Source organism: Gymnodraco acuticeps, unplaced genomic scaffold, assembly GCF_902827175.1.
Source record: "Gymnodraco acuticeps unplaced genomic scaffold, fGymAcu1.1, whole genome shotgun sequence".
Taxonomy (NCBI): Eukaryota; Metazoa; Chordata; class Actinopteri; order Perciformes; family Bathydraconidae; genus Gymnodraco; species Gymnodraco acuticeps.
Genome location: NW_022990437.1, coordinates 94,431 through 119,774, shown reverse-complemented (window position 1 = coordinate 119,774; position 25,344 = coordinate 94,431). Strand labels below are relative to the sequence as shown.

Genomic DNA, 25,344 nt, shown 5'->3' with positions numbered 1-25,344 from the left:
AGTTTATTCTGTTCCAACAGTCAGAGTTCATTCTGTTCTAACAGTCAGAGTTTATTCTGTTCTAACAGTCAGAGTTTATTCTGTTCTAACAGTCAGAGTTCATTCTGTTCTAACAGTCAGAGTTTATTCTGTTCCAACAGTCAGAGTTCATTCTGTTCTAACAGTCAGAGTTTATTCTGTTCTAACAGTCAGAGTTTATTCTGTTCCAACAGTCAGAGTTCATTCTGTTCTAACAGTCAGAGTTTATTCTGTTCTAACAGTCAGAGTTTATTCTGTTCCAACAGTCAGAGTTTATTCTGTTCCAACAGTCAGAGTTTATTCTGTTCTAACAGTCAGAGTTTATTCTGTTCCAACAGTCAGAGTTATTCTGTTCTAACAGTCAGAGTTTATTCTGTTCTAACAGTCAGAGTTTATTCTGTTCTAACAGTCAGAGTTTATTCTGTTCCAACAGTCAGAGTTTATTCTGTTCCAACAGTCAGAGTTTATTCTGTTCTAACAGTCAGAGTTTATTCTGTTCTAACAGTCAGAGTTTATTCTGTTCTAACAGTCAGAGTTTATTCTGTTCCAACAGTCAGAGTTTATTCTGTTCTAACAGTCAGAGTTTTTTTCCTCACCCGTTGATGATGAGGTCATATCGCAGCGAATCATCAGGTGATGCCTGATTGGTTGCCCAGCAGGAGTCTGTCACCATGGCGACCATGTTGGCGTCCAGCTGCAGCCAGACCTTCTGGTTCAGCAGGATCTCCGTTTTCGGGCCGACCGGCTGCAGGAGGCCGGCGTCGCTGAAGGCTTTCATCGTCAGAGTGTAGCTCCACTTTCCAGATACGATGTGCTGCACCACAGAGCTACACACACACACACACACACACACACACACACACACACACACACACACACACACACACACACACACACACACACACACACACACACACCACACACACACACACACACACACACACACACCACACACACACACACACACACACACACACACACACACACACACACACACACACACACACACACACACACACACACACACACACACACACACACACACACACACACACACACACACACACACACACACACACACACACACACACAACACACACACATCACACCCACACACACACACACCACTACACACACACACACACACACACACACACACACACACACACACACACACACACACACACACACATCACACACACACACACACACAACACACACACACACACACACACACACACACACACTACACACACACACACACACACACACACACACACACACACACACACTTCAGCATTGTGAATGTGAAGCTGTGGTGCATTAAGGACCTGGAGGACCCTCACCTGTCTCTGATAGTGAAGGGCACACTCTTGACCTCCGGCTGTTTGTAAAAGCAGGAGAAGTCGATCTTGAGTTGGTCTTGGCGCGTGATGACGCCGGCCGATGAGCGGTTGCTCAACACGATGGAGTTCTCGTAGACGATCTGGCTGCCGTTCTTCTGCATTGTGAAAGAAAAAGCAAACATGACTATTTATATTTTGTTGCACGGTTGAAAATGTTTCGGATCTTGTATTTTGAGGTGATACTGTGACACATAATTTTTTTTAAACAACGGTTTTAATTAGGTCAACTCAAATATGCGTCACATCCTGCTACGGTCCCGCGCCAGCGCCTTTTCTTGCAGGTGAATAACCTGACCCCCGGCTCGATGAGCGAACTATGGATACATCAAAGAAAAGACAAGTATGGGAGGAACACAGAGGGTTTAATTCTGCGAGGACAGAGTTATCTGCTTTCACAGCAAGCGATGCTGGTTTACCGGTAGGTTTGATATGTGGAGAGAAGTTCTCAAAGGTGCCGCAGCCTTTACGTATCGGAGGGAAAACACGGAAGAGGAAGACAGCTGAAGATCTTCAGTCATCATTCAATCAGTGAACTCTTTTTAGGGTGCAGCTATATGTTTTATTTATTTCAAAGTGGCCATCTGGTATTTAGCTCGTGCAATGAAGCCTCACCTGCTGGTTGCCCGATCGGGCAATCTATTATGTCAGTATCATGCAGCTCGCGGATCCAGTAATTAGTGACCCGACAGTAAAACTAAACATATCTATAACTAGTTTAGTGTCACGATCTGTCTTTATGGTGTTTTGTCTTGTCTAGATCTGTTTTTGGTTTTCTGTCTGCGTTTAAATCTGTCTGTGGTTCCCTGTCGTTAGTTTCCCTGGTGTGTCTAATTTACCCGATTGTGTTCACCTGGTGTCCCTGTGTTTTCTCCTCCCTCCTCACCTGTGTCTTGTTTGTATGATTAGTCTTGTGTGTATTTAAGTTCTGGTTTTTCTGTCTGTCTTTGTCGGTTCGTCTTGTGTCATGACTAGTTTGTCGGTGAGTGTTCTGTTCTGTCTTTGTTAGTAGGCTATAGCCTTGAAATAAAGGAATTTTCACGTTAATCTGCATTTGGGTCCTACCTGCTTCACACACCGTAACAGTTTAGGTAGTTTGAGAGGTCATTAAAATAGCTACGTGTGATATTCTAACCTGAAGTGTGTGTTTTGTCCGCTCACCGCTGCATGTGATCATGCAGAGCTGCGTGTCGACTCGTCAGCAGCAGCTGATCTCTCTCTCCCGTCAGATTAGACTTCACTCGCGTTTATGTCCATATCGATCAGATCCAGCTAGTTCTAGCTAATGATAGGACTACCTGCTTATTAAAAGACACCTAAACAATAAGCGTCGCTATGCAACCGGGTGAGGCCGCAAAGTATAGCGCAGCATTATGCATTAGTTTACATGCCCACCGGAACCCCGAGGCATTACCAACAGATCAACGCACAATCAACCCATCCAGGACATCTCTTTCTCCACATTAAGTGTTAGCCATTAGAATCGACTATTCTTGTCTGTCACATACTCTTCTTGTCTGTCACATAAGTGGCGCAACTGAAGCGGTATTGCGCTAAAGGGAAATTATTTTGACCGAAGAGATTTAGATTTTGCCGGCTAACGGGAACTCTGACATTTTGTGTGCTTCGCGGATGCGCTCGGCTCCTCTCGACTGCTGCTCGGGTCTGCTCGGTCAGCTTCCGGGTGAGGAGGCATTCGTTCGACCAACTTACAGTAGATAACATTACAAACATTTTTAACAGGGGCCATAATAGTGTAAATAATGTTTGTTTTTGCAGTTATAACTGAATATAATGTTTTCTACTTTTGTCCATCTGGAAGGCATCTGCCTTCATCAGATGGAAAGTGTCTTGACCAACAACTTAAGTATTTCTTATAGCTATGCAGGGCATGCAAGCGAACAAACACAAACAAGATCAAACAAACAAGTGAAATGAAGAATACAATTGAAATTGTACTATATAATATTGTGGTGGTTCATCTTATAATTCAGTCTAGAGAACCAGACAGCATCTAAGACCTGCAAAAATCTAAATGTTCTAGGGGGAGGCCCCCCAAACCCATCGTGCGTCATTACGTCCGCGTGCATTTTTCAGGGCAATCTCTATTGGGCTCAGGGCCATCTGTAAATTAGCTTAGATGGCCCACAGGCAGACGCGCAGGTGTGACCCACACAGTGTGTGATCACATTTTTATGTTTATATTTAATATCATTTTAGAAACCTGTTTAACAATGGACAGCAGGGGGCAGTATATGGCAGGGTAACACTGCTGTAAACGGGTTTGTTGTGATTTGCGCCTGCCGTAAACGGACTGATGTGGAGACGGAGTTGCCAAACGAGCAGCTAAGAATTTGGTTGTTCATCATTTCTCCTGTTTTGCAGGTCAGTTTTGTGTACATAGTGTCACAAGTGTTATAAGAATCCACGGTAGTGTTGTGTCACGATGTCCTAGTGTTTAAAGTGGTGTTTGGACGTTATTTATTGTCTTCAATGCTGCGTAGGAGACTGCCTCGTGGTTGCTGTGTGCGCGTGTGTGGAATGGCGGTCGCTATTTTAATGTAGCATAACTGAGCTTTGATCAAAGTTAATGCCTGTAAATGTAATTGTTTACAGCTCCTATACATTTTGTACTTACATATTTTCCGGGTTTATATCCTAAGTATTTTGTGTATGTGTTTTGTATTATCTGTATGTGTTCTATGGTCAGAGTTAATACATAAATGCTTGTTGACTGCTAATGCTAGCACAGATTAGTTTCTGATGCTTTACCTGGGAAGGTATTTAAAAGGGTTTGATTACAAAATCAATATCTGAATAGAGAAATTCTTATTTTAAGTCATGGTGTTTATTTCAAATATATTGAAGACATGAATATATATAGACAAGTGTTTATATTGAAGACAGAAAAGGGCATTAACAATTGCGTGTGTGTTGTGTCAAATGGTTAAGGGCATTAACAATTGTGTGTGCCAAATGAATAATACATTCTGGCAAGACCCGCCAAACGAGCAGCTAAGAATTTGGTTGTTCATCATTTCTCCTGTTTTGCAGGAATACAATCTGTCATCGCGCCCTGCATAGCAAAAAATGAGTGTCCACACAAGGTCAACCGGCTGGTCGAACCTCCTCTCCGGCACCGGAAAAAAATGTATTAACAGTCAGATGTTAACCGAAATATGTCGACGGCCGTTAACAGCTAGCCGTTAACAGCTAGCCGTTAGCCGCTAACTGGCAGCCATGGGTAGCTGCTAGCCGTCAGTAGCCCCACGTGCAGCCACACGCCCCGAAGAAACAAGCCCACGAGGTAGCAATCGGGTTGCCGGTCGACCCAGCAGGTCGTGCATCGACTCCCTGTTGGATGGAAAGCCGATGCAGGAACGGCGTGCAACGTCTCCAGCCTTCTGCGGGCCGCATGTTTTTTTTAAAAAAAAAAAAAAAAATCCCCGGCATTTCGAGAAAGAAACTTGAGTTCCTTTTGCCGTGTTCGGGTCCGTCCCGGAAACTTCTCGAGACTTGTCAGGATCACCAGTGTAGTGCCGAGAGATAGGGAGTCAGAGGCGGTGCAAGGAAGGTGCAAAAAGGGTACTTTATTAGAGAGTAACTAAGGTCATGTTATCCGGTTGCAGTCCGGGAAGAAAAGAGTGAAGAGAGGAAGGCACACAACATATATAGACAACACCTAACATGTCCGTTTTGGAAACAAAACCCCAACTGTAGTTCCATGTGTGAATTATGAACCCCAGTGTATTAATGAGCGGTCACTAGTGGTGTAACGGTATCCGTATTCGTCCCGTACCGTCACGGTTCGGATGTCACGGTTCGGCACATGCAGTCACACGGCGAATACGCCTTTTTTTACGAGTGGGGAAAAAGGTCTGTCACTCAGGACAGTATTACACTATATATAATCCAGGGGGCGGTATTGCGCCTAAAAGCCAGCCGCCCGTAAATAACAAATGAAGAACAAGAACAAAACACAACAAAACGAACACAATACATGAAGAAGAAAAGTTAGTAGCTACGGCGAGTTCACACAACACACAGGAGCTAGAAGACCCACCTGCTTCTTTTAAATCAGCTGTGTGGGAACATTTCGGGTTCCCTGTGGACTACAACAATGATGGGGTGCGAGTTGTGGATCGGACGAGGACGGTGTGTCGGCGTTGTTCGACAGCGGTGCGGTATGCTAGTGGTAACACGTCAAACATGCTCAATCACATCCGAGTCAGTCTCAGTCCCAGCGAGAGGGTTTTCTCGACGGCAGGTGACAGTTACCGCCAACAGATCTGCCCTCACTGCTGACAACGTAGACTAACTCATCTTTTTGAAGAACAACTTGAAAATAGAGTAAAGCTTGAGTACCAGTTAATTACACATGTTACACATTGCTCCTAAAGGTACAGATTTTATTTTGTTTTATATTTATCATTGTATTTATTTTATATGTTGACATCAGGAGATGTTATACAGTTCTGTGTTGCCTTTTATTGATTGTGATTTAAACACTTTCTTATTATTTATTTTAATATGTTCAAGACATTCTTTTAAGTTGTACAGCTTATTGAACCTTTTAGTTTGACATCAGCCATTATAAATAATATGGCCATCTGAGTGTGTGTTACTGTTTGTGGTTTGTTTTTAACTGTGTAATACAGTTAATGATTCCAAATGTTATAGTTCCTTATTTTCATACCAAAACTTGCACGACTGTTAAAAATAAACAGCAAAAAAAAATGGTGCATTTGGGACTTGTTTTTGCTTTTCCTTGTTGTACCGAACCCGTACCGAACCGTGACCCCCAAACCGAGGTACGAACCGAACCGTGACTTCTGTGAAGCGTTACACTCCTAGTGGTCACTACAAGGTGCAGAATATTCAAGTGTTTAGGCTGTGGAGAATGGTACTCCGCAAGGTAGTGTATGTCCGTTGCTATTCATAATAATGATACATGACATTTTTACTCAAGTGGGGAAATCTTTGTATGCAGGTGATGGGGCTTTGTGGGCAAAAGGCCGCAATGTAGCGCATGTTGGAAAGAAAATACAAGCTGCAATAGTTGAAGTAGAAAAGTGGACAAATAAATGGGGATTCAGTCAGTAGCTAAGACTCAAGTCATTTGTTTTACAAAACGGCATAAGATTGCTCCTATACCGTTACAACTGTATGAACAACCTCTTGAACAGGTAAACACAATAAGATTCTTTAGTGTTTGGTTTGGCGGAAAGTTAACATGGAGTAATCATATAGGAAAAGTTAAAAATAAATATAAAAAGGTCAACAATTTAGCCACTTCGGTGTTTGGCCAATACACTCTCACTCCCTAAGCGTCCAGGAGCTACGCTTGGTCAGGGTCCCGTGGCGTGCAGTTGTGACCTGCCGAGTCTCCTTCAGCTTCATAAACGGACGCAAAGAGCTTTCAACTGATTGCAATGTATTCCCATCGGTGGCGGTCTTTGACACTTAGGGAAACACCGCATCCGTTTATGTCGACAGCCCCTTCCGACGTGAGCGTGGTTCTTGGTTCTTGCCGGGCAGCCAAGTGGGGTCAGCTAAGAACCGGTTTTCTGTGTTTAGAGCCGGCGGCTCCACTGCGGCTGAAACAGGAAGAACCAGAGCTAAATCAGGCTGTAGCCCGGAACTGGCTCTGGACTCAGAACCAGAGAAGAACCAGTTAAGCACCAGAAAAGCACAAGAACTGTTCTTGAACCGGAACCGGTTTGGTTTATTGGCAGTTTGCAAACCACTTAAGAGTACTGGAGTGTGAAACAAAAGCTATTGAGTCAGTGTTGTGGTGCTGTTGCTTTGGTCTGGATCTGTGAGCTAACCACGCCCCGTTCATTTGCATATAAGGGATGGAAATGTGTCATTATGACATACAAGTCACCTGAAATAAATAAATGCGTCATTATGAAATACAAGTCACCTGAAATACAAGTCCCCTGAAATAAATAAATGTGTATTTAAATGTACATGTATACATATTTATTGCCTCATTTATTTCAGAATTTATTTCATAGGCATATTTATATATATATACAGTATATATATGTATTTATTTAATTATTTATGTATTTATTTAATTGTGGCTTAAATGGCATTCCATAGAGGTGAGTGTTGTTATTCAACCCAGTCTCACGGCATTTCGTGTTCACCAACACGATTTTTAATCTATTGATTCGTGTTCACCAACACGATTTGCCCCTTTTTTTCGTGTTGCACAGCACGATTTTAAAAGCAATGTATTTCTACTGCCTGCAGCACGTCTTTTTCTCCGGTCGGGTCGAGGAAGACCGGAAGCTGTGTGGTTCATAAAAACATGTTCTTACTCAATATCAAGCCACAGTTATTGCTTTTATTTTAAATCGTATAATTTCGGACTTTTGTTGCCGTCTGTGAGGAAAATAAATGGGTCTCAGAGCCTCAGAATACGGAAATCTGTATTTTTTAAATCTTTTTGTCCTTCTAATTCAATATTATTTTCAAAATAACACACTGTTATTTACTCACCAATAACACACAATTATCCTTGCTTTTATTTATTGGTTTCATTCCATAATCTCGGGCTTTTTTGGCGTCCGTCAGGAACTGAATTTCAAAATAAAAATAACCGGAAACAGACGTAGGCATTTCGAGCGATTACCCAAGATCCTCAGCTATGGTTTTAAGCTCGCTTATTGGATGTTTTAGCCGCAATGCATGCTGGGATTTGGTGTTTATATTATATGAAATCCGGAAAACATTTTAAAAGAATAAAATAATACTTAATTCCGAGTGCTCTTGCTTTTCTCTTTGAAAGTCATCACATAACGGCATTGTAATACACGGTTCGGCTGCATTGTATATTACAGATCTGCCGTAGTTCTTTATTTATAGAGCCCTGATGAGAAGAGCTTTGGAAAAACGCCGCCGAATCTGAATACTTGACGTGGATCATAAATATATTCAACAATTAAACAACATCTTCAATTTCTCTTCACACAATACGTCTCCTTGCAGTATCAACACTAATTCGGCTGACTTTTACATTTGATCTAATTCACAGATATATATTCACAAATAATACAAAGTTATTCTGGCTGTGTGTACCTTGTGTGCACCTCCTAGTGGTTAAAGCACGTTATTGCATTTTTATTGAATTAAAAAAATATTAAGAGTACATACTTTCATAGGGGGAAAGTATAAATATAGAATATAAAAAATCAAGAAGATACTATAAGTGATCTCTACAATAAAACAGTTTAGTGCAGAATGTACAAAGATATGAATAGGAGGAGGTGCAAAACAGAAAAACGAATCAACCTTTATTTAAACATTAAATAACAGATTAAGGTCTTCTTTTAAATAAGAAAAAAGCTTTGGGGGTATCTATCTACAGATAAATATTAAGCCTGACAAAGTACTTAACGTCTAATATATTGCTTTCCTGCAATGTTAACTATGTTGAAGCACTTATTTTAACTGATATTATACACATTAATTATACTCTTATATATGTAGATAGAATAAGAAATGTGCAGACTATGACAGTTTAATGGTGGAGGTACACACATATTGATAGATGTCTTGTAATGCACTGTTGAGGAACCTGTGACCCAAGATTTTCATTCATTGCATAACTACACCGTAGTTGTGTATATGATATGTCAATAAACCTTTGAAAATCTTGAAAGGGATGTGCAAAATAGCCATTATATACAGTCTTTAATGAACTATTAGTAGAGAATAACGAGTAATGAATATACTTTATTACTCGTTTCCATTCATGTCAATTGCAGATACATGTTTAGTCTTCTCAAGCACCAACTATCAAATATCTCTCCTGATTGTTGGCACTTGACAATCACCTTACCTGAATTGTACTCAGGTGTAACTAAAGTCTGATTTAAGGGTTGTTTATATTTCACATCATTAATCAGAATCTGCAAAGTAACTCAAATAAATGTAGTGGAGTAAAAATACCAGGTTAACCTCTGAATTGTAGTGGAGTAGAATTACAAAGTAACAATGAGCTGTCATGTGGGTATTAATGCTGCGCATTATGGACACAAGCGATGTTCACCCATTTATGAATTATATGTTTTACATTTGATAACACCAATGTGTTTAATACTGGCAACTTCTAATTGTGGGAAATACGAAAACGTTCAGTAGAGACGTCCCATAGAACATTTTGCGAAACACAATAGCCAGCATGTGTAGTTCTGGGGGGGCGTTCGGTTCCAGTTTTGGATAGTCTGGCGTGGTTTCGTTCCATTTCACACAGCTGTTTGACGCTCTGCGTAACCTTACGGGGACTGTAGTCCTAAACGATAGCTGGGGATTATGGGTAGTGTAGTGTCTTCGGCCATCCTAAACTCAGAAATGTTGACAATCGCAATGATGCTCAAAATGTCCCTTATAGGCCTACGTCTGTTTCCGGTTATTTTTATTTTGAAATTCAGTTCGTGACGGACGCCAAAAAAGCCCGAGATTATGGAATGAAACCAATAAATAAAAGCAAGGATAATGGTGTGTTATTGGTGAGTAAATAACAGTGTGTTATTTTGAAAATAATATCGAATTAGAAGGAAAAAAAGATTTAAAAATACAGATTTCCGTATTCTGAGGCTCTGAGCCATTTATTTTCCTCACAGACGGAAACAAAAGTCCGAAATTATACGATTTCAAATAAAAGCAATAACTGTGGCTTGATATTGAGTAAGAACATGTTTTTATGAACCACACAGCTTCCGGTCTTCCTCGACCCGACCGGAGAAAAAGACGTGCTGCAGGCAGTAGAAATACATTGCTTTTAAAATCGTGCTGTGCAACACGAAAAAAAGGGGCAAATCGTGTTGGTGAACACGAATCAATAGATTAAAAATCGTGTTGGTGAACACGAAATGCCGTGAGACTGGGTTGTGTTATTATGTGTCTGCCGCAGACTTGGCATTCTGGCTGAAGGACCAGACAAACGGCAGCAACTTTCCCTCTGCTTCATTCATTTGTCCTGTTCAACAGGTTAGTAGTGTGTACAACGATTACGTCATATTTCGATCTAAGAAGTGTGTTTGAAACTGTTCTTTATGTGTAGTTTAATTTCATTCTGTGAGCTAGTTCGGCTCACTACAGTGGCTAATGGCGTCCGCTAGCTTCTTTAGCACAGGCCATCGCTCCCTGAATAATGTAGGACTCAAACTACTTACTAGGTGTATGACTCCCGTGCACTAGTTTGGCTTACATTTCAAGTGTATTCTTTTTGTATATATATGTGAAATGCTGGTCTGAGGTCATCATTGTTCCCATTATTTAAATGCTAATAGCCCAAATGCTATGCTAATATTGTGGCTGTCAGTGTACAACAGAGCCAGGTTAAAGGGAGTACAGTCAACCGGGTTGTGTGTGTTATCACTGTATGATATACTGTAAATGAAGAAGGCTTTAATCCTTCATAAAACTCATAATATGGCATGTGAATTGATTTCCATTTTTGATTGGAGACAAATATGTCATATAGTTATTTTGATTTGCTAAATGTAAATGTATGTTAAGATCAGATGTAACCGATGTATCATTTCATTTGTTTATATTTCACTGAAATCCTTTGTCCATACTTTATTTGTAAAACTTGTCACTGTCACTTTATTTCTTAGATGCTTTTATTTTGAAAAGTGCGTTTTATTTTGGTACTCTTGGCACCGGCACATTGCTGCAGACTCGCGCTACTTTCTTAAGTTAGCTTCAGGCCTCACTGAGGAGAAGTAAGTGGAACGAGTGGTGTCATAAATGTTGTATTTTATATGTTAATAGATTGTTTAATGTTACACTTCACACAAGTCACGACTGTTTGCAGTTAATGTCTATATGTTGCAGTGTGTAACGGTAGTTTATATAATGTGCAGCGCTTCAAACAGTGTTTGTGAGCTTTCTAAAGTGTAGCTATAGATGAGAGTAACACCTACGTCACTTCCGGGCAAAAATTACAGCCCGCCCACTTTTGGGGGAAAACAACGCTGTCAATACAAATTCGGAAGTTTTTGCCAATCCGATCAAATGTTTTTGAAAACCGTGGATTTTTGGACCTTCAATGAGCTCGATTACGATGGCCAGTCAGGCAAACAATTACATTAGATCGTTGGTAATCGACAATCGGTCTTGATATGGTAGGTTTTCGCCTGTTTCGCCTGTTTGGGGTTTATATCCTATTTATAGCTTAAACGCACGCCGCTGTGTGGACGGGCCGTAACATAAAAAGACAGTATCTATAAGGGACGGCTCAAGTCGTTCTCGGGGTGGATGCCCTCTCAGCCCTGGTCTGGGGGAAACACTGGGTTGACACAATAACTGGTTTTAAGTTGTGAGGAAAGCACGCACCATGACCTCCGTCCCGCAGGTGTTGCTGTCGAAGCTGAAGGTCACCAGGTGGCTCTGGGGGTCCATGTGGCCCTTGCAGCTGGGGTCTTTGAGGTGTAAGGTGGAGAAGTCGATGCCTTTCTCAGCCAGCAGACATCCAGCCAGAGTCACAGTGGCCGAGCCCTGCCTGCAGACCGGCGGCTCGCCTGCAAACACACCGACACTTCAAGTTAACCTTTGTCAGGGAGAAAAACGAGCTAAAATAACCAACTGACGGTTAGCTCCAAAAGTCCAAAGAAAGAAAAGTACATTCAGGGGCTGTGGTCAGGATGACCTATCATATAATGATATTACATTTATGATATGAATAACTACTAATGTCTCTAAAGAACATGTGATGCGTTCAGGAGCGCCTCTCCTCCAGCTCCGTACCTAAAGACTTGGTGGCTCTGTACTTGGAGGCGAACCCAGCCCGACAGAAGCAGCGAGACGACGACCACATCTGTGCTCCACAGAACTCATGATCACTGCAGGGCTGCTGACAGAGAGGGGGGGGGGCTACACACACACACACACAGTATTTTATTTATTCCACTGCATTTAGTGGGCAGATATCAGATAACGATTATAAAACTCATGATAGTATCAATAACAATTTATAATATATATTTAAAATATATTGATAAAAGTTATATATATATTATCATCTATCTATACAGGAGATATCACACACATTCTTCACCGTAATAAAACATCCAACATGAGGAGCCAACTATGACAGCTACAGTAGACTAGTTTAAAATATTTAAAATGAAATGAAAATAATTAGTTTTACAAAATCTATGCTTTTATTCATTTTAATTTAATTTCTACTTTTTCCTTCATGCACAGTTTAAAAAAGTTATCATAATAATATCACTAATAGTAATAACAATGATTATATAAACTATTACTAGGAATGAAGTAATAAACCTAGAATGAAGTGGAACACTGCACACTATCCATATTACATATATCCTGTATTTGAACATACTCAGGCTACTATACAAACACAGGGACTTCCAGTTGTGTATTAAACAACCCGGTCTCACAGTCTGCGTACAAATGACACGACTTTGCAAAGGTGTGCATTACATTGCATTTAGCTGACGCTTTTATCCAGAGCGACTTACAATAAGTGCGTTCGACCAACAAGATACAAACTAGAAGAAAACAGAATCATAAAGTACATCAGGTTTCATAGAGCCAAACATTTCAAAGTGCTACTCAACTGGCTTTAGGTAAGCCAGTCCTTTATTAGTATAAAAGTGCTTTGTTAGTCATTCTATCGCTGGAAGTGGAGTCGAAAGAGATACGCAGAAGTCCGATTTTGCGTGCATATGATACGCTGATATTGCACCTCACACATTAAAACAAAGAGCTCTGGCTTCAGGCTTGATCGCCGTTCCAATGACAGTTTCAATGTTTGCGGTGCAATAAATGACACAGCAGCTTATTGGGTTATGGTTAGGGTTAAATAAATGGCAAAGATATGTAGAAAACAAACGCATTTAAGATACGTTCATAACAAACGTAATGTGGGAGTATCATATGCACGCAAAATCGGACTTCTGCGTATCTATTACACGCCTTTGCAAAGTCGTGTCATTTGTACGCAGACTGAAGAGAGTGGGCGGGTATTAAACCACAACGAACGTCAATATTAAAGTGAAAGAGAATCTTACAGCAGCCAGTAGTTGACCTCCAGTCCTCCAGGGTCACTTTGGCATCCAGGCTGCAGGTCTTGGCGTAAGCCTCCAAAAAGTGGCAGTCGACCCCATCCACTGACGGGTATCTGCACAGAGTGTGTGTGCAGGCGCTGATGTACGGCTCTGGGTCGGTGTGCTCGTGACAGGCGGAGAAGGGAGGCTGCCTCATGAGATTACAGCTGTTCAGAGGGAAGAGTTTTCCGTGTTACATTGGTTGATCTTGCAGAAACAACGCTGCTTATATGGCATGACAAGACGAGGGTGTTCATGGCTCAGCTCTTACTGGTCGGTGGAGCGGTTGCAGTTGATGGTGCTGTCGACTGAGTCCTGGGATTGAATCTCACAGCTAGAGGGAGACAAAGATCACATCACATCTGAACCCTAATCATGACAAATAGGTAATATCAGTCAGACTGAGCGGTACCCAGGGAGGCTGACAGAGGACTTCTCGGCAGTCAGGCTGGTGGTCCAGCTGGAGTTGGAGGGGCTGCCACACAAACCCTCTACAGCTTCAGGAAGTCCTGGTGGATGTGAGGGTACAATTAAAGCTATGCTTCAGAAATAAATATGTAATATTCAGTCCAGATTGGAAGTACTGGTCTGTACCTGCCACATGTGCGCTGTTGCCATCAAAAAAGAGAGTCATGTTGGAGGACGGGAACTTAGCAGTGACTCCAGTCTGGTCCTTGGAGAGCTCCACGCCGTGCATCAGCTGAGCTGTGCTGTTGAGCACCAGGGCTTCACCACCAACCTACACACACACACACACACACACACACACACACACCACACACACACACACACACCACACACACACACACACAACACACACCACACACACACACACACACACACCACACACACACACAACACACACACACACACAAGGAGCACACACACATACACACCACACACACACACACACACACGCACGCACACACACACACACACACACACACACACACACCACACACACACAAGGAGCACACACACACACACACACACACACACACACACACACACACACACATGAACACAAGGAGCACACACACACACACACATGCACATCAACACAAGAAGCACACATACACACACACACATACACACACACACACACACACACACACACCCACACACACACATCAACACAAGGAGCACACACACACACACACACACACACACACACACACATCAACACAATGAGCACACACACACACACACACACATCAACACAAGGAGCACACACACACACACATCAACACAATGAGCACACACACACACACACACACACACACACATCAACACAAGGAGCACACACACACACACACACACACACACACACACACACACACATACACACATCAACACAAGGAGCACACACACACACACATCAACACAATGAGCACACACACACACACACACCACACACACACACACACACACATACACACATCAACACAAGGAGCACACACACACACATCAACACAATGAGCACACACACACACACACACACACACACACACACATCAACACAAGGAGCACACACACACACCAACACAAGGAGCACACACACACATCAACACAATGAGCACACACACACACACACACACACCAACACAATGAGCACACACACACACACACACACACACACACACACCACACACAATGAGCACACACACACATCAACACGATGAGCACACACACACACACACACACACACACTCACACACACACACACCAACACAATGAGCACACACACACATCAACACAAGGAGCACACACACACACACACACACACACACACACACACACACACACAGAGGGTTTGTGATACACCACCACAAAGTAACTCCTAGCAGGAATGATCAGCATTGCTTGAGCACCCATAACTACAACGTGCTACCGTACCCGAACTCTTCCTCCTTGCTCCAGATACATGGTCACACCTGGCAGCGACAGGATCAGGTGGTCCAGAAGAGGAACATCTGTACGCCGGCGCTCCCTGAAGGCGGCCGTGAGGTTGAAGCTGGCGCTGCCTTCAGGCTCCATCAGACTGTAGGCACAGCGATCCTGGACAGAGTGCACTGCTCCGTGGAAACCAATCACCGTGGAGCCCGTCACCGTGCACACCACCGGAGGAATAGCGCACCTGATGGACATTCAATTCAACATTCAATTCAACATTCAATTCAACATTCAATTCAAAGGGTTCATTGTCATATGCACAAAGCTGCAGTGGAGAGATGGCAATGACATGCTTCGGACCTGAGCTCCTGCAACGATGCAACATATATAATAAAATACAAACATAAAAAGTAGTGCAAAAAGTCTATAAACATGTAAATAGAATATGATATGTAAAAGAAGACATGGAGAGGGACTCACAGTCTGGGTCTTTTTAAGACAGACATACTTTACACTCATCCTAAACTCAAAGGAAATGAACCCTTCTCAAAGTTCACAATATGACACATAAAGGTCAGTAGAGTTACATTCAGCCTGTGAAACACGTACAAATATAATAATATCTCTCTCATAAATACGTGTGGAATACTAAACATCTTGAAGTATTTTATAACACAGGCCATACAGTGATATTGTGTTGCATTATGGGTAATGCTCAACTCTACTTGGGACAACCCGGATATCTGCGGTTTGGTCTTATGGACGCAGCACTACAGTACTGATGGAGCTGGCCTCGGAGGATTGAAACATGTGTAAAGCATGAAGGAGAGGTCAAAGGATCACTTTATAGGAACACTGCACACACACCGAGACGCTGTGCATCCATCTGGATCTCTTTTCAGAAAGTGTCCATCACGAGGCCCACCATGGCAAAGAAGTGCAATGGGAAATAAGTGGAGAAGGTTTTTTAGGATTTATAGACTGAACCGTTCCCCAGCTGATCAGAAACAATAATGGATGGACTTGAAAGCCCTTTCCACTGAAATGAGAGCCGTGTTAGTTGGGACGGTTGGTTCTCAATGTTGGACCAGTTACCTGTTCATTCGACAGCACTGTTTACGTCCCTGCATTTTCCAGCAAAGCCAGCTCAGGCAAAAACTACAGCAATGGCGGCTGCATTGGAGCTGTGCTCTCGTTGCTCTTCTTCAGATCCAGGTTGAACTGTTCCCACTAGGATTCAGAGGCATTCCCCGTTGCTTTAGTGACAGTCAGTAATTCACTGCTGACTGTCTCTAAAGCAACAGATGCAGATTTCCCCAGTGATTCATATTTTGTTCAGTTTTAATGTGCAATGTTTGACGTTACCTGCAAACGTTTCCCTGTATCATATGGATGATGTTAGCATAGCCAGTCTGATGAAGCAACAACCAGATTAAGAGCCATCAAACTAAATTAAACGTATTTAAAATAATAACACATGATGAACATTAGATGGTTACGGCGTTTTAATTATTCTCCATAAATGCACATGTTGCTATCATTGTGTCATTTGTCGTTTCTACCGGCGTTCTTTCAATAGGATTTCACTTGTGATCTGATATGACAACTTGTGTAGCCTACGGTATGAAGTGATCACACCTGAAAGCTGGTTTAAAAACAACAGGAGAACGGGTCGTGCTGCTCCTCAAAGCGGGCCATGAGAGCGAGCGTATCTCTACGTTTGCCCGGGGAAGGTGGCGGGACATAAACAAAAGTGTGAGTCTCGTTTTGGTCACTTTGCTCGGCTCTAGTGATCTGACCCAGCCTCCACACAGATCTGGTTCTTGGTTCCAGTCCAGCAGAGCTCTGGTTCCTAACACGAACCAGTTTTTCTCATGGAAACCATGAAAGGACTGGAGAGCTATCGGGCACTAGCTCTGAACTGACCCTGGAACTGCTTTGGTGGAAAGGGGTGATAGAAATAGGAATCAGATTCATCAATAACTGCAATAATCCTCAGGTGGATAATATCCTCACTCTCTCATGGAGGGTTCGATCACATGGGACACTTTATTCAAATCAGTCAGACCTTTATTCCTGATAGAAAGAGCACATATTTACGTGTTGTCCGCTTGGCAAACCTCCTCGGGCTCACATGCTGTGACATTAGAGAGGACTGCAGACAGAGAACACAGTTCAACAGAGCAGGGCTCTGCGCTGGGCATCTCTGAACCCGGCATTACAGCGCCACCTTGGAGGAGAATGGAGGTAATGATATTACACTTCAGTGACTACAGGCAGATTTTAAGATAGACATGTTTTAATATCACATTTCACTTAGAGGATCCCTTTCTTTGGGAACCCCCAGACCAGCTTACCTGAGACTCTGCATCCACTCAGGTCTCGAAAAGTATATTGTCGTGCAGGAGGCTTCCAGGTATCCATCACTGTGCCACCGACTTTTGTAGACAGTTCCTAGTAAAGGATTAAACAGAATGTATTTGTATGTATATTATTTATTTAACAGGGACATTGCACACTAAGAACCATTTCTGTAAATGTGCCAGAGTTAGCCAAGAGGCTCTTTTACATCTGTAGTCCCTGGACAGATGTTTGAACCTTAAAAACACATTTAAAATAACTAGTAAACACAATCATTAAAAACAAAGGTAACCTCAATACTGTAAACATGAATGAAAGTGTTCTAGATGCCACTTGTGATATATTTCCTCCGATGTTAGGGCATGAAGTGACAGTGAGAGCAGTGGGGAGCTCCTTCATTATTCCAGATTGATATTTCTAATGAACTCCTTTGTCCACTTGAGGACAGGAAGGAGCAGAACCACCTGGTGCTGTGAGTCCAGCCTGCCCCGTTAGCTCTGCATGCTAGCAGCTACATGTGGTGTCACTGATAATAACTCTCTTTGTCTTCATGCTAACACATGATGCTGAGTGACTTCTGCTTCCTGAAACTCTAAGGCTGAGTATGACATTATTTCTGACACCTATCTCTGTTTAGAAGTGAACATAAGAAGAGAGTTTTAAAAGGAGAGGCTTAGAGGAGCAAACAGACTGCACGGTGTCTTCTCCATTCACCTATCCTTGCTGAACTGAAAGCTTGTTCTGTATTCATATGAATGATGTCTGATGGTGAGACAAAGGAATAATGGATCACACACAGCCTCAGTTCTCATCTCTCAGGGTGGTTAGGGTACAGAAGTCTTCTCAGGGATCAGTTCTCATTCAGAGTGCGTGTGAGGAAGGCTGGAAGACAGCAGCTTTCTAACATAAAGGATTTAGGATATGAGTTTCCCTGGCACACAGAAACAAACAGGAACACATTGCATTGGTATCGGGACCTGACAAAGTGTAACTCTCAACATCGGTGAGGCTGAAGGGTTAGGGTTAGGTAAGAGCCTCATGTCATACTTACTAAACTAGAAGAAAACGGAAGGCCAGCAGGATGATATGTAAAGCAAGCAGCTTGTAAACCATGATTGAAGAATGACAACTCCATCACCTGAAAGCAGGAACAGAAGAGAAATATTAGGAAACGCTTCCAACATTTTACAAATAAACTTTGATTTGAAGTTGTCTTTGCCACACAATGTCTTTGAAATGTTCATGTTGTACAAACAGCTGGACAGCCAGTCGGTGTGTAACAGGGATCGGATCAGGACTCACATTCAATCTTTGACCATTGTAGAACGTGAGATCAATCAAACCCAGTCCCTGGGTGTTGATGTTAACAAGATCAGAGCGAGCAGAAAATGACATAACATCAACAGAGTACGTCAGTTTGGTTGAAACCACCCCGTCGCTGGTCACCACACAGTCAATGTCGTCCTCAGATGGGTCATTTTTTAAACAAACTTCAACCTTATTGCCGATCTTCACCTGCAAAAACAAAAAGGGAACAACAATATGAAGGCTTTCGCTCCAAAACAGCATCGTTTCCTCTCCTCAAATGTTTGAGCTGCAAGGTGTGCTTTTAGCTACGGAGAAAAAAGATAGGATCAATGATGAGATCAAAACATTTCTCTCACTTTGGAAAAAAGCTTTCTACAAGCCACTGTCCAACAAGTCTTTATGTGTCCTTTCATACAGAGACACATGAGGAATCAAAGAGACGCGTCCAGCTGCTCCAAACCACTTCCTGTTGGCTCTAGTAATGATCTGTCCCCACTCCATTGAACTGATCTGATCAGTGCCTGACCCCATAGACCCCAGAGGGGAATGTTACGCTCACTTTCCAGCTCAGGACCAGACTCACAGTGATGCATTATGGGACCAAGCCTGTCTCAGAGCGTCTGATATTGAATAATATGAGGGGAAACTTTCATAATACCCAAAATAACAGCTGGCACAAAAAGCACACTTTAAACTTTGTGTGTAAAACTCAATTAATTCTCCGCCTTTAGCAACATGTCATTATTCATGTGCTCCCATATTTACAGGCTGACACGCTGAAAGGTAACAAACCGCTTACATCTAGATATAAAGAAGATCAAGACAAAAACACTAGGGACTGATTCTGAGGACATTCTCACTCCCAGCTCGGCCTATGTTGACGTTATGTCAGGGTCCGTGTCGTCACTTTCCAACGCAAGGGGGGGTGCCTTTAGCGTCGAGTTTCAACTATCAGGGCGTCCCATTGACTTGCATAGAGCTCCCTGAACGTTGGTAATAGACGAGTTGGGATCGCGGCGAAATGCTCTCCGCAGATCCATTCTCACAGCGTTTATCAACCTTTTTCTAACTCAATATCAAACCACACTTATTGTTTTTACTTCTTTATTTTAAAGTAATAATGTAGGGCTTTTGTTGCCGTCAGTTATGGGGAGAGTAGGGGCTCAGATGTTGTATTCTTTTCTAAACCACACTGTTATTTACTCAACAATAACACATCATGTAACAACCGGAAAGGTAAACACCGGTAGTCACTCACGGTAACGCCCACCCAGCCAGTGATTCGCTGTTGGTTGGCGCCTCCATTCAATTCCCCCTATATAGTTAGACGGAGCAGGAAGGGGAAGTGTGTGTGCAGCAAGAGAGATCGTCGGAGCAACACGCTCATCCGTTTAGAAACCAGCAGTTAGGTCGTTTAAAGTCCGTGTTACCGTTTGTATGAGGGGCCGTACAGGCCGTAATTCATACTGGTCCTCTCACGCACATACATTCTCCTTTTACATACATATATTTTCACTCTTACATACATTCTCCTTTTACATACATATATTTTATAATATATGCATGTCTGAAGAGAATATATGTATGCAAGAGAAGAATGTATGTATGTGTGAAGACAATATATGTATGTGAGAGAGAATGTATAGTGGAAACGGAAGGAGTATGGTTGAAACGGAAGGCAGGTCATTCTTGCGCTGTGATTGGCTCAGAAGGTCGAGCGGGGCGGGCTCATGTTCAGAACTTCACACAGAGCATAAGCTACCATGGAGATCTAGCCCGCTAAAAAGAGAACCAGCTTCGTAGGACCGGAAACCCCGAGTTTTCCCTGAAGTTAGCCGCTAAGAGAACATCCTGCTTCGTAGTATACCCCCCTGGAAAGCAGTCGGCTCACGACCGCAGGGTCCCTGGTTCAACGACTGAACAATACGTCTTTTTTGTTGTTTATAAAAGCTACAGCTAAATGAGATAATGTAGAATTAAATGTATTCTTTGATATGGTTTAGCCTTTCTCGGGCTACAACATGGTTACGTTTATGAAAATTAGTAAGGAATACAAATCCCTCTTTGCAAGTTTTCCAGCCTCCTTAGGCTTTTCAATCACAATCATTCAACTGGAATAAAAACAATATAGTTAACATGAAAATATGATTTAATGTTGGTTGTTTAGAGTTATGCTAAGGCTTTACTCATTGGGAACTCGGTATGAGATAGAGCACACTGTTGAGATGTCCAATCTGCCTGTTTTACACACTTTGACCAACAGGGGGTTTGTGTTCAGATGAAGCCCATGATGAAGCCTCATGAGATGAGCCCTTTTGCGAACCAATTGGCTGGAAAGCTTCAAAGCATCATAAGGCTTCATCTCGCCATCACTAGTAGTTGCTTTAGAGAATTTTACACCCGGAAGTAAGTATTCTCTCCGCTTCGCTTGACAAACCCCGTGATAGTCCTCAAGCTCTGTCATTGGAGAGTGTGCTCCGAGGGTTACGCAGAGCGTCGAACAGCACTTGAAATGGGATGGAACCACGGCAGACTGTCCAAAACTGGATTTGAACGGGTCCACCGCGTCCCCCCCTCCCCCACCCCGTCCCCAGAACTACACATGCTGGCTATTCTGTTTCGCAACATGTTCTCTATCTTTGGCATGTTGGCACGTCTCTACTGGGAGTTGTAATTTTAAAAGACGTTTTCCCATATTTCCCATAATAAGAAGTTGCCAGTATTAAACTGTGTACATCCCTGGAAGTTTAGGGGATAGGAAACACTCAAATTTAAAACATATAATTAATAAATGGGTGACAATTGCTTGTGCCCATAATGGGCAGCATTAATATATACCCACATGCCAGCTAAGGTCAGAAGAGCTTTATTTAACAGCTGGTCTTATGTGTGTGACCCCTGTTGTTAATTGATAACATTACATTACATTAATTGATAAGCCTGAAACATGCACTTGTTAAGGTTCAGAGGCACATTTTGCAAATATGACAGTAGCCATCGATCAGCTTAAGATAAGATATACTTTATTGATCCCAAGTTGGAAACATTTGCGTTACATCAGCATGTGTAACAGTTGTAAATATGCAGTGGTGTTTATTTGTAAAACATTTAGTATAATCACACAAATTCTGTGTTTTATATTTAATAATTCTGTGTTCTTTATTTATTGAATGTTCAATACCTGACAAGGCCGGAGATGAAAAACCTGGGTCGCAGGTTCCTCAACAGTGCATTACAAGACATCTATCAATATGTGTGTACCTCCACCATTAAACTGTCGTATTCTGCACATTTCTTATTCTATCTACATACATCTTATATAAGAGTAAAATACATATGTATAATATCAGTTAAAATAAGTGCTTAAACATACAGTAGTTAACATTGCAAGAAAGCAATATATTAGTACTTTGTCAGGCTTAATATTTATACCCCCAAAGCTTTTTTCTTATTCAAAATAAGACCTTAACCTAAAGTATTCTTTAATTTAAATAAAGCCTTATTAGTTTGTCTGTCTGTGTCTCCTATTAATATCTAATAATTAAAATAATACATTTCAATAACGTGCTTTAACCACCAGGTGTCACTTTCTATCAGCTGTGCACCGTTATGGTGTAAATACACCAATATACCGATTGGATTAAATAGAAAAGTCAGCCGAATTAGTGTTGATACTGCAAGGAGACGTATTGTGAAGAGAAACTGAAGATGTTGTTTAATTGCTGATATATTTATGATCCACGTCACATATTCAGTTTTGGCGGCAGTTCTTCATGTTTGTCTAGAAGTCTTCTCATCAGGGCTCTATAAATAGAGAACTACGGCAGATATGTAATATTTAATGCAGCCGAACATGTATTACAATGCCGTTATGTGATGACTTTCAAAGACAAAAGCAAGCACACTCGGAATAAAGTATTAGGCTATTTTAATTGAATTTTTTTTTTCCGGATTTCACATCACATAAACACCATATCCCAACGTGCATTGCGGCTAAACCATCCAATCACAGAGCTTGAGGACTAATTACGGGGTTTGAGCAAAGCGGAGAGAATACTTACTTCCGGGTGTAACATTCTCTTAAGCAACTACTATGAGCTGCTCCGACCCTCGGTCCTGACGGACTCCAAAAGTCAGACATTATACAATCAAACAACTCAATAAACACAAGGATAATTGTGTGTTATTGTTGAGTAAATAACAGTGTGGTTTAGAAAATAATACAAAATTAGAAGGAAAAAACGATGAAACAATACAGATGTCAGTATTCTGAGCCCCTACTCTCCCCATAACTGACGGCAACAAAAGCCCTACATTATTAAATTAAAATAAAGAAGTAAAAACAATAAGTGTGGCTTGATATTGAGTTAGAAAAAGGTTGATAAACGCTGTGAGAATGGATCTGCGGAGAGCATTTCGCCGCGATCCCAACTCCTCTATTACCAACGTTCAGGGAGCTCTATGCAAGTCAATGGGACGCCCTGATAGTTGAAACTCGACGCTAAAGCACCCCCCCTTGTGTTGGAAAGTGACGACAGGGACCCTGACATAACGTCAACATAGGGCAGAGCTGGGAGTGAGAATGTGTGGATTCTGAGGACTGTGTTAGAGCCATTCTCTGTGTTGACAATGAGTGTATTACTTTCTTATTAATTTAGATCTTAATATATTCTTTCCACTTATGTATTAGTACCGAATTAAATATTCCGAGAAAAACTTTGATTTCCTGCGAGCCACACCTGTGATATAAGGAAGGGGTGGGACTGAGCGTGAGGAGGAAATTGTCTCCAGCAATGAACGGGGAATCGGAACAGTCTTTGACCTCACGTTACACTAATCCTTTTGTTTATTTTGTTTGTTTAAAGATATGGAAGTAAAGAAATCAGCTCTACAGAGCTTTATTTGGATGGTTTTTAACGTGTGAGTCAACAAGCGGATCCCTGTTGACATGGCACAGTTTTTAGATATGCCACAAGAATGGGCCACGACAGACTGTGAGTGAGTTATAACATATTAATAAAACATTAAACAGTGAGTTATGTGTAATATCTGTAATAGCTTATACCTTTATTATGTGTAATACGTGTAGTAAGTGTAATACGTGTAGTATGTGTAATGATACCAGTCGTCAGCAGTCAGTGTGTGTGCTGGATGATCACAGGAAACACAGGCAGGGGGTTCATTGTACTCACGTGTAACCATGTGTAGGTTTTTCCATAGAAAGTGATGGGAACGTCGCTGATGTTGATGTTTCCACCAGGAGCATTCAGAGTAACAGTCTCAGAGGCAGAGAGCTCCATCTGGCTGGCAGCAACTGCAGGAGTTCCAGGAGAAACACATCCATCAAGAACAACCTGAACACTCATCGTTCCCTGAAGCCTCTCCTCTGACTTGAAGTGACACTCATCAGTGCAATGAGTGAATAATGATATCCTTATTTGTTCTGTAAAACATGTACTCCTTCAGGGTGAATGTATACAGGGGATCTGGGTTCTGTGCCATTCATAAATACAAGTGGTTGAAGGCTAACCCCCTCATTAACTGAAGCCATCAACATGTTGAATAAGAGCTACCCGTTCAGATTGATATTGATTTAATGGATGAGCTCATGTTTTAAAAGTCTATCATTCAAACATTATCTTGTTTTATTTGCACAAAGCAGACAGTAGAGTAGTGCAGGGCTATTACACACTCGCAGTGACTCTATGCACAGAGGACTTGACTTTGAAACGCATTCATAATGCCTTTCAAACACATGTTGTTTGTCACAGTGAAGCCTGCGATGCTGCTTACCTGCCAGCAGGAGGAGCAGCTTCATGACTCTGCAGAGGAAGAGGCACAAACACCGGGTTAACGCACCATAACACACAATAACAGCGTACACAATGAAGGGTCCTCGGCAGGAAGTGGTTCATACACTTCCTGAACATTCAAAACAATGTTCTCTAAACCCGTCAAATGCTCCCTGACTGGTTCCCTGATGCCACCAGTTTAGTGATGCAAAGAGGCTGTGAGCAAAACTGAGACATTGAGATAAGAAGACGTACTGGTGGTTTTTAACTGAACACATATCTGGAAATAGTTTTCCTCAGCTTTGTCATCAATGAACACACTTTCTCACGTTATGTAGAGAAGGCCCGACTCTGTCAGGGGCAGCACTGTGCACGAGTAACTCCAGGAGTAATGCCAATTCCACCGTGAGCTGGAGATGGAACTTTCTTTCTGTGTCGTTAGCGTTAATAGTTAAACAATCAGTGTGTTTCTTC

At 42.0% G+C, this 25,344-nt stretch overlaps 1 protein-coding gene across 2 annotated transcripts in view; it reads right to left on the bottom strand.

Annotated features, from left to right (window-relative positions):
• LOC117551988 (alpha-tectorin-like) overlaps positions 1-25,245 on the bottom strand; it is a 39,517-nt gene extending 14,272 nt beyond the window's left edge. For both annotated transcript variants that reach the window (XR_004569884.1, XM_034225102.1), the window contains exons 1-15: positions 24,872-25,245; positions 24,271-24,392; positions 19,073-19,285; positions 18,822-18,908; positions 17,767-17,863; positions 17,510-17,639; positions 15,413-15,653; positions 14,111-14,255; positions 13,929-14,025; positions 13,788-13,850; positions 13,481-13,683; positions 12,189-12,314; positions 11,778-11,962; positions 1,365-1,519; positions 615-845 (exon numbers count right to left, since the gene is read on the bottom strand). Coding sequence is in view for 1 of the 2 variants with exons in the window: in XM_034225102.1 (XP_034080993.1) it covers positions 615-845; positions 1,365-1,519; positions 11,778-11,962; positions 12,189-12,314; positions 13,481-13,683; positions 13,788-13,850; positions 13,929-14,025; positions 14,111-14,255; positions 15,413-15,653; positions 17,510-17,639; positions 17,767-17,863; positions 18,822-18,908; positions 19,073-19,285; positions 24,271-24,392; positions 24,872-24,896 (2,120 nt within the window). In the remaining variant the exon portion in view is untranslated. The remainder of the gene's footprint in view (positions 1-614; positions 846-1,364; positions 1,520-11,777; positions 11,963-12,188; positions 12,315-13,480; positions 13,684-13,787; positions 13,851-13,928; positions 14,026-14,110; positions 14,256-15,412; positions 15,654-17,509; positions 17,640-17,766; positions 17,864-18,821; positions 18,909-19,072; positions 19,286-24,270; positions 24,393-24,871) is intronic.
• Between the last annotated feature and the right edge of the window lie 99 nt (positions 25,246-25,344).